Source organism: Castanea sativa, chromosome 3 (assembly GCF_040712315.1).
Source record: "Castanea sativa cultivar Marrone di Chiusa Pesio chromosome 3, ASM4071231v1".
Classification (NCBI taxonomy): Eukaryota; Viridiplantae; Streptophyta; class Magnoliopsida; order Fagales; family Fagaceae; genus Castanea; species Castanea sativa.
This window is the reverse complement of record NC_134015.1, coordinates 28,976,654-28,987,063: the sequence shown is the minus strand read 5'-3', so window position 1 is coordinate 28,987,063 and position 10,410 is coordinate 28,976,654. Positions and strand designations below refer to the sequence as shown.

Below are 10,410 nucleotides of genomic sequence, written 5' to 3'. Positions count from 1 at the left end.
TGTACTAGGTTCACTGGGTTAAAATCCCTTACATTTTGGGCTTGGTCTGAAAATCGTGTCCCTACAATTAGTAAATGTAATACTTAGTTACAGTTCCTTAAATGTTGTATGGTAAGATACTCAATTAAATTCAATTATATGGTTACATTGATCCTTTAAAAAGAAACTATATAATTAAATTTAATTATCAATAAAAAAAATAACATTGTCTTTTGTAGCATTGGTCAATACAACAATGTGTATGAATTCAATTAGAAAACCTAATGTATACGCTTGAAGAATTATACTTCAACTTCTTCCTTATAGATAATATACAATAATTAAGGAAAAATCACTCAAACTTATTATGAGTTTATGTCACATATCATATTATTTTTCAAATTTGTAATTTATATTAAATAAAGTTCCCAATTTACGTATTCTCAAAAAAAAAAAAAAAAAAAAGTTCCCAATTTATGAAAAACACAATATAAGAAAAGGGCACTTAAACTAAACTTATATGTGGGATTGTAAGAAATAAAAAACTTTTAACTTATATGTGAGTTGCAAACTTTTATTAGGTCTTGTATGAATACGTTTAGTGACATCATTTTTTTACTTTTTAATAAAAATTCACTATATAACAGTTTTTTATTGAAAACTGTGATATACCAATTCAGCTATAATCATTTGTCACATACTCACATGTCTTTGGAGGGTTTTCTAGCCTAGAAATTCTATTTATTTTATATTATTAATTTTTTAAACCCTGAGTAGTTTGAAAGTTTGAAAAGGAGTCCCTAGACTTGACACTTTCTTCTTTTAAGCAGCTGGAGGTTTATATCTGCAGTATTTTTATTATTATAAAAAATTACAATATTTTTCCAAAATGTTTTTTTTTTTTGTTTGACCATTAAAAGTTAAGTAAAACATTTTCCATGTCTCTCGAAAAGTCTAACCCTCCTTCTTGTTCCTTTTCTTTTCCTCACACAAAGAGCCTCATCTCTCTCTCTCTTCCTTCAACAAGGGCCAAGCCTGGTACGAGCTCAGCCAGGCCCACGGGCGACAGCTTTGAAGTGAATCACCCACATTACAGCCCTGGTGTTGGCCGCCACGTTCTTGTAGCCGATCTGCCGTGTGGTTACATATAAGTCCGGACAAGTAAAATTCTCTCTCTCTCTCTCTCTCTCTCTCTCTCTGTCTATTTTTAATTTGGTCTCTTTTCGAAATATCTGATGTTGTTTTCCGATTGCTTGATTATGAGAAACTTATTTCTCTCTTCCGCTGTATGGTGGTGATAATTAAAAAGAAGCACACTTTGCTTTCTAAAAGGAACAACTCTCTTTGCATAATTGATGTCTAAATGTTGTCCTTGTTAAGTCCTCAGATAGATTTTGGGTTGGATGATATGAGGCGTATTATCAGCGTCCTTGTTCTAGGTTCATGTGATGTCGCTAAACTTTGATAGCTATCTTTTGTGGTTTTGTCACTTTATTAAGCGGCGTATCAATGTGATTTTTGTGGATTAATATAGTTTTAAGAAATTTTCTTAAATTTTATCATTTGTAGAAGTAAGTGGTCACTCCAATATAAGTCCCTTAGTGAAGGGAATGTATCCATAGTTAAATATTCAGCATGAGATTCACTGTTGGGGATCCAAATACTCTGGGTCCTCTTGGGTCACAGTTTTCACACCACTCTATCTTCCAATCACTGATTATGTATGCATTGTAGAGTCAAGAGTGTTGTGAGTTGTGACAAAGTTTACCAGTTGTCTTTGATAGTCGGTAATAAGTGACTTGAATTATCATCACTAACAGTGATCTTATAATGGGTTTACTAAAAGGGATTTAAAGAAAAAAAAATATATCACTAACTTCTAATTTAATATCCCTATCCATATCAACCAATCTTCTTCTTGAGACCGGAGTAATGGTGGATGATAAGGCTGATTCTTTTCATAAAGCTGGCATCTTAATGTCTGAACCCAACATTGGATTCTGTTTGCTGTGGGGGCACCTGGCTAGTGCTTGGTCCATTGGAATTTAAGGAAGAAAGAGACATTGAGCTTGAGGGAAACATATGGGCAGAACCTAAACATTATTTTAATGATTTAGGGTCTTGAATCTTGATCAATGGTGGTTTCAACAGAAATTTTATCAAGAACAACGGCTGACAGCCTTCCCAAATTTTGTTTCATAGTGGATAATTCTTTGAGTATTTTATGGAATTCACCTTCTTGTTCAACTGATTCAAACACTTCTTTGTAGCTTAATAGTCTTAGCAAAAGGCTTAAAGCTGGAATTCAATTCTTTGAGTTAATATTATCTTGGATGAGAAATTTGTTGAGTGGTTGGTGGGAAAAAATTTCAGCAGAGAAATTGTAGTATGATTTTGGGTCTAGTATCAAATTGATGTAGAACAAATTGGGGAGTTGTCTGTATATGCTTAATGCTTGTGGTGGGTTAAGGTTTGGGGGGGGGGGGAGGGTTGGTTTGTGTGTCCAGGTTTTAGAATTTTTTATAAAGAAGAATTTTGTAGGCAAGTGGAAAGATTTGATTTAGGGTTGAAAAGAGGTCAGAAGAAATAGATATCGAATTTCTCGACAATTTGTGAAAGAGCACGTGAACAGTGAGCAAATGTGAGAGAGAGAGAGGGGTAACATGCCTCAATACTAAAACAATTCAAATTTTATTGATTCACTCCTTGCTTGACTGTAATAACACAATTATGTAGATGGTAACTCTTAACTTTTAATAAAATTAGGACTACTACTTTGACTAGTAAACTAAACGTTAATTGAATCAAGCCAAAGGCCACACATAAAGTCTCATAAACTAAATAAGACTTTTGAATACAATAAAATCCACGGCCCACAACTATGGCCCATACCCAACAAATTTACAGAATTACAAAAATACTCAGTCCCTAGAATAACCAAATAAGACATAAGATGATATAGAAAAACCTAATTTACTACTATGGATACCTGTTCTTGGGCTTTGCCTTAACCTTGGGCTTCCAAAGATATTCTTTTGTTTTAAAAAATAAGCTGTGTAAAAGTACTAAAGCACCTATAAAAAAAATGTGACTCTAAAATATTATGCATACCCACCCCCCCCCTTCCCAAAAAAAAAAAAAAATAAAGTAACACAAACATACCTTTTTTTTATTTTTATTTTTAATGAAATTATAGTATTTCAAAATTAGTATGTTGTGAAAACCTGTATTGATTTCAGTATCAGAAGGTGTATTTATAAAATTAGCATTGATGTTGAAATGTAATTAATTGAATTCAATTTTTTTGATTTCCTGTTCATTTCCCGCAGGTGAATTGAAGTTGCAAATCTTTTAATTGGAATTCTATCTATGTGAATTCATTTTAATTCTATTGTTCTATGGCTGTAAGCAGGGTCCAAGAGAAAGTGCATCATCACAGTTGTGTTCCACATTAATCTTCCTGCACCACCAAAACTATGAGAAATGGTCAAACATCCTGTTACTCCCCTTCTCAACCAGTTTTTGAATTTCTCAACCATCGGTCAATGGAACTTCAGCATCAGAGAAGCTGTGAACCATGGTTATGCTCACAAAGCCCTCACTCTCTTCCGTCAAATGAAGCAAAATGGTGTGGAACCAAACAATTGGACATTCCCCTTTCTAGCAAAAGCGTGTACCAAGGTCTCTAATTTCAAATGTTCCCAAATCATTCACAGCCATGTCATGAAATCACCATTTTGGTCCAATGTCTTTGTGCAGACAGCAATGGTTGACATGTATGTCAAATGCAATGAGTTAGATGATGCGTACAATTTGTTTGTGAGGATGTCCATGAGGGATGTGGCTTCTTGGAATGCAATACTTCATGGGTTTGCTCAATCGGGTTTTCTTGATAGAGTGTCACGTCTTTTGCATGATATGAGGTTTTCGGGGATTCAGCCTGACTCGGTTACAGTTATGGGGTTAACTCGGGCAGTTTTGCATACAAAGAGTTTGAAATTGGTGAAATCACTTCATTCATTTGCAATTCAAATTGGCATAGATGTTGATGTTCTGGTTGCGAACACTTGGATTGCTGCGTATGCCAAATGCGGTGACTTTGGGTTGGCAGAGGTGGTATTTAACGAAATTGACATAGTTACAAGGACTGTTGTCTCCTGGAACTCCATGATTGCAGGGTGTGCAAATTTTGTGAATTTCTTTGGCGCTGTTAATTATTACAAATGCATGCTGCATGAAGGATTTAGACCTGATTTAAGCACCATTGTTAGTCTACTTTCATCATGTGTGCAACCGGAGGCACTATTTCAAGGTATGCTGATTCATTCTCATGGAATCAAATTGGGTTGTGATCTCTATATATGTGTGATCAATACTCTTGTCTCAATGTACTCCAAGTGTGGAGATGTGGATTCTGCAAGATTTTTGTTTGACAGCATGTCTGATAGAACTTGTGTTTCATGGACTGTTATGATTAGTGGTTATGCTGAAAAGGGGGATATGAATGAGGCATTGACCTTGTTTAATGCCATGGAAGCCGCTGGTGATACACCTGATTTAGTTACCGTGCTTTCGTTGATCTCAGGTTGTGGACAAATAGGGGCACTTGAGCTTGGAAAATGGATTGATAACTATTCTATTTCAAATGGATTAAAAGATAATCTAATCATTTGCAATGCATTCATTGACATGTATGCAAAGTGTGGTTGTTTAAATGATGCTCGAGAGCTCTTCTATGCCATTCCTGTGAGAAGTCTTGTCTCTTGGACAACTATGATTGCAGGTTGTGCTTTAAATGGAGAATTTACAGAAGCTTTGAACCTTTTCTCTCAAATGGTGGAGTTGGGATTGAAACCAAATCACATTACATTTCTTGCTGCTCTTCAAGCTTGTAGTCATGGAGGTTTGCTTGAGAAAGGGTGGGAGTACTTTGGTATGATGACTAGAAAATATAATATATGTCCTGGAGTAGACCATTATTCCTGTATGGTAGATCTTCTTGGACGAAGAGGAAAACTAAAGGAAGCACTGGAGTTCATTCACCTCATGCCTATCAAGCCTGATGCAGGCATATGGGGTGCATTGCTTGGTGCTTGCAAGGTTCACCGTAATGTAAAGATTGGTGAATATGTGTCACATCGTCTCTTTGAATTGGAGCCCCAGGTGGCAGCTCCATATGCGGAGATGGCTAACATATATGCATCAAAAGGAAGGTGGGATGGGGTTGCAGCAATAAGAACAATGATGAAATCTAACAAAGTGAGAAAATCTCCTGGACAAAGCCTCGTTCAAGTAAAAGGGAAGACTCATATATTTACAGTTGAACATAGAGATCATCCTGAAGGCAGGCTTATATATATGATGTTGGATTCTTTAAATTTGCATTTGAAGAAAGCAAGATTACCACTTTCATATGAAGTTGATATGAATTGCAGTGAAGCCACATTGTTTTCAAGTTGACTAGAAGAATAATATATCCTTCTCTCTCCTGAAAAGTTCCTTCCCAATAATATTTATACATAATTTTATTGAAGCATTTCTAGCAACTAAAGAAAATATTTCAATATATGATCAAAATTGAATAAGAAAATTGATGGTAAATGTAAATGAATAAAACAAAATTTTAAGTTACGTGTCAGAAGGTACATCGTGTAAGACCAACTTTTTTATATTAAAAAGTAAAGATTATAATAGATCATAAAATAGATTAAAACAAATGATGAAACTTGCCTTCTATTGTATTTATCAAAACTTTTGATGCGATGCATATTACCTTATTGTCATATTATGGTGTCTGGTTTATTTAATTTTTTTTAATATTACCATAATTTAAAAATACAAAATATATTTACCTTCCCTTAATTACGCCATCTTCATAAATGGAGGTGATTTTACATTACTTATGGCAAACACTTTAACGTGAGTATGTGATATTAAGGTAATGTACATCATATCAAGGGTACATTATGGCGAATCAAACGTTCTCCAAAGTATAATGTGTATGATCCAATATCTAATATGAAAGCAAAAATAAATATTAGTTCCGTTTAGATTTTTACTTAAAAGTCTAAAGATTCAAAATATTTGACACTTGTTGCTGTGGCAGATTGTTCGGGGTAGTAAAAAGTGATGGTGAACTTAGGTGAGAATCAGTAAAAACTTGCCAACTCATCTAGTGTGAAAACGTTGTCAAATTGTTTATATCTGTAGCATTACTCTTGTTTTTATTTGTCAATTTGGTCTTTATGTTTTAGGTGGGTGGATAGTAGGTGTAGATGAAAGATGTGAGTAAGATGCCAAACAGTTTGAATAAGGCAAGTTTGAATAAGGCAAGGCTTGACAGTGTTATGTTTTTAATGTGACCTTAATGTGATGTACATTATTGTAATGTAATAGTACGATGTTTGGTTCATGAAGCACGCACACACATACACGCTAAAAAACACAGTTTCAGAACAACAACAAAACAACAATTTAACAAACCCTAGCATACTTTTAATACAAAACTAAACAACCTAAATTAACAACAAAGATATCAAAGATAAACAAAACAAAATCTAATCCTAAACATTCATTGGATCTAACAAAAAACAAGAGCAACACTTAACACATCAAAACATGCTCATCAATATATCTAATCATTCAACTCTCCAATCAAAATATAGTGAGGCACAACAAATCAAAACTAAAAAAAAAAAAAAAAATCAAATCATATTTCTAAGCATGTATAACATATAAATCAATTAAAAACAATAAGAACACAAGTTATAAAAATCCAAATTAAGGAAGATCCATGAAGAGAGACTCACCTTACTTATGGAACACAACTTGGTTGATATTTAACCAGCCTCTCAGTGCCTACACAACAAGATTCAATGATAATAAAGGGAATCAAAGGATTCAATAGTTTATAGGTAATCACAATATAAAATAAAAAGACGTCCTTGAAAAAGCTTTAGAAAGAATGTTTAAAAAACATTTCTTGGAATGAGATCAATAGTTTTTGCTCTAATGAGTAATAAAGAGAGGTTTTGAAGAACCAAAAATGTGCTTGGTGTCTGTGAGTGTAGAAGATTCAGAGATGAGAGTGTTCTTGGATGAGTTTTAGTGAAAAAAAGTCTCTCTTTAGCTAGCATTTGAGTTTAGACGCATAAGGTTGTATTTATATATTAAAACTAGAGTATTCAGACTCATTTAGAGAGTTTTAAACGTTCCCAAGGGTCTAGGAGCCGGGCCCATCAAAGAGGGAGGCTTTAGTTCCTAAAGGTTGATGGTATGAGGTTTTGAAAATGAGTGTGCGTACGCATGCTCGGGCATGTGTACACATGTTCCCTAAAAAACCCTAATTTTGATTGCTTAGTTGACCCAAATTTAGATGGTCATAATTTACTCAATATAAATCCAAATTAGGTAAAATTTATGTTCAAATTGAATTCCATGGTGTCTACTTTCCAATGAAACAAACATCACAAAAAAAATTCATTGTGGATCAAAAGTTATGGTCAAAATAATGAGCAAAGGTCATTTTTCAGCATCGTTTTCAAACCAATTTGAATACTTTTAAGTTGTGATTACTTTTAAACTATCAAAATAACTTGAATTACCTTTTGTAGACATGTTAATCTCATCATTTGGACTGAGGACTAAAGTTTATTAAATGGGTACAAAATAAGGTGTCTACAGGTGGTTTGATTGAATAGTGAAGGGAAGAATAAAGTTTTGGCATTACTAGATTTGGGGGAGGCAGTAAAATTTGAGTGTCTATTCATTGTTGTTGTTGTTGTTGTTATATATATATATATATTTTTTTTTTTTTTTAAATATAAACGGGTAAAGAATATAAAGGAGATGAATGGGTGAAAGTAAATTGAAAGTTTTGAAATGTGTAGACACCTCATTTTATACTGTTAAATACCTTTAGTCCTTGGCTCCAATTATGAGCTTAACATATGTCAACCAAGGGTAATTGAAGTTATTTTGATAGTTCAGAAGTAACCACAACTCAAAATCACTTAAAATCGCCTTTGAAAACGATGTTGAAAAATGGCATTTTCTCACTATTTTGACCATAAATTTGAACCATAAAATAAATTTTTAATTTGGGACATTGCATTGAAAAGTAGAAATTTTGGGATTCAATTTGAACACAAATTTTGCATAATTTGGATTTAAAATAAGTAAGTTATGACTGTTTGAATTTGGAACATTAGTGTTGTCAAGAAAGTAGGTCTAAGTGAACTTGCGTACACAAGCTTCAACCTGCGTACTTAGCTTGATTTCCAGGTCACAAAATTCCATATATAGCAATCCAATCACTCCAATCTTTGTAGGATGCCTCTAGAACCCTTGAATAGACTCCGAAAACCCTAGTTTCAACCTATAAATACACCTTTATGCCTCCAATCCAAGGAATGCTAGAGAGAATGTATTTTTTTACCACTACTCTTCTAAAAACCTTCTTCTCTTTTAGTGCCCATTTGGATTCACGTTTTGGTTGTCACGTTTGCGTTTTCGCCTTTTTTTTTTTTTTTTTTTTTTTTTTCAGCGCTTATGAACGGTAATCGGTACTGTTCATGCACGTAATTACACTGTGTGGGAGACAAAGTTACTATTCAGCACTGTTCACGCACTGTTCATGAGACCCACAAGCACTTTATTTAGAAAAAATATTGAAAATGGGTTCCACAGCACTATTCACATATTTAAAAATTATTTTGCTACAGTGTTTTCAGTTTCAACAATAAGTTCTATCCAAACAGACCCTTAATCTTCTGCACACCACATCACTGTGCACGTTTTTTAGTTCTTTAAAACCTCTCTCTAGTAGTCTTAGTGCAGAAACTAGTTTTCATTCCTTAAACTAATTCATTTTTCAAAACCTTTGTGACAATACTATTAGGGAGAGATTATTTTCTTATGTTCTCCATCAAAATCTTGTTTTCTTAAGAACAATCTTCACATCCAAAATTTCAATCTGTAAAACCTACCTCATAGAGTTATTTTCATAAAGAAATTATTTTTGAAAAGAGCTTTTCAAGAACATCTTTTATTTTGAGTTGTGAATATCCAAGTGCTATTGAATCCTTTAATCCCTTTGAATCTCATTCGAATTTTTTTGTGTAGGCAGTGAGGGGCCAGTTATATGCTTTGAACTTGTGATCCTCAAGCAAGACGAGTCTCTCTTAATGAATATTATCTTGCTTGAATGAATATGAGTGTGCTTTGTTTATATTTTGTTGTTCTTATGTAACTTTGGATTCTATTCATGTTTAAGTTTACCATTTGATTTCTCCCTTTTTCAATTTGATGTGTTGTATTTTATTTTGAGCCGAGAGTTGAATAAACATAATTAGATATATGAATTGATTAACATGCTTTATTTTGTGTTTTGTGGCTCTTGAGTAAATTTTAGATATAACTCATGTTTAGGAGTAGATTTCGATTTCTTAATTTTGATTTTCATATTTTATTTTGTTCTCAATAAATGGCTGACTTTATATATTAAAATATGTGCTAATTCGAACGTGGAATATAATTTTGTAATTGTGTTTCTGTATCAAGATGCACACGCATAGTTAAAAAGGTATGTACACAAGCTCGCAAACCTGTATACTCAGTCTCGTCTATGCATAGTTGCATACGCATCTTAACCCATAAAATGTTGAATATGTGCTTTAATTGTTTAATTTGATTCTTTGATATATTTTATGTTTAGTTATTCTATTTGACTTCAATAGGTTAGAAGATATTTCTTAATTGCTAACCATGATTTGCTCTAATTGACTTCTCCATAATATATTTGGCATGTTTAGAATAGGATGTCTTGCTTTTAATGCATGAATTGATTTCTCTAATTTTATTGCTGATTAATTAGGCTGTTAAGAATTGATTTGACTTGATTTAAAAGTTAGTCGCTTTTATTTGAATTTGTTTCCTTTTATGCCATGATGTGATGAGATATTTGCACTGTGTGTTTTCTTTAGTGTAATTAATGCATGATTAGAACGTTGAGCATAGTTGATAATTTTCTTACTTGGCATAGCAACATTAGTAGAGGCCGGCCCATAAGTCAGGTGGGGTTACGTGCCTATCATCTTCTCATTCCTGCATCTTAACTCCAGACCTAGTTTTTGATACGTAGACCCCCATTTTGATTCCTGAACCTAAACTAGGTGACAGCTCCTAAAGAAAAGAGAAAGCGGACCATGCAACTTGCAATTGCAAGGCGGTGCACTCACAAAATGTAAGGGAACAAAACTAAGAGGGACCAATAAGTATTTTTATCTTAAAATAATATAAAATAAAAGGCAAATTATAGTAAACCCACTTGTGGTAAGACCTGTGAGTTCACCTTCGTTAGATTTCACCTTTGTTAGTCTTCCGTAACCCACCTCTCACTTTCACCGTTAAAAACACAAAAAATGTAACAAA

The 10,410-nt window shown here is 33.4% G+C and overlaps 1 protein-coding gene across 3 annotated transcripts; it reads left to right on the top strand.

Moving 5' to 3' along the window:
- Positions 1 to 920: 920 nt before the first annotated feature.
- Positions 921 to 5,474, top strand: LOC142627051 (pentatricopeptide repeat-containing protein At4g19191, mitochondrial). 3 transcript variants are annotated; one of them, XM_075800843.1, is made up of 3 exons: positions 972 to 1,140; positions 3,392 to 4,291; positions 4,565 to 5,474. In XM_075800843.1, the coding sequence occupies exons 2-3, from the start codon at positions 3,463 to 3,465 to the stop codon at positions 5,437 to 5,439; spliced, it is 1,704 nt and encodes a 567-aa protein (XP_075656958.1). In that variant the 5' UTR covers positions 972 to 1,140; positions 3,392 to 3,462; the 3' UTR covers positions 5,440 to 5,474. The 3 variants fall into 3 exon arrangements, with proteins under 3 accessions (XP_075656956.1, XP_075656958.1, XP_075656957.1); XM_075800841.1 differs by having other exon boundaries at positions 921 to 1,140; positions 3,392 to 5,474; XM_075800842.1 differs by having other exon boundaries at positions 973 to 1,140; positions 3,309 to 5,474.
- The last annotated feature ends 4,936 nt before the right edge of the window (positions 5,475 to 10,410 follow it).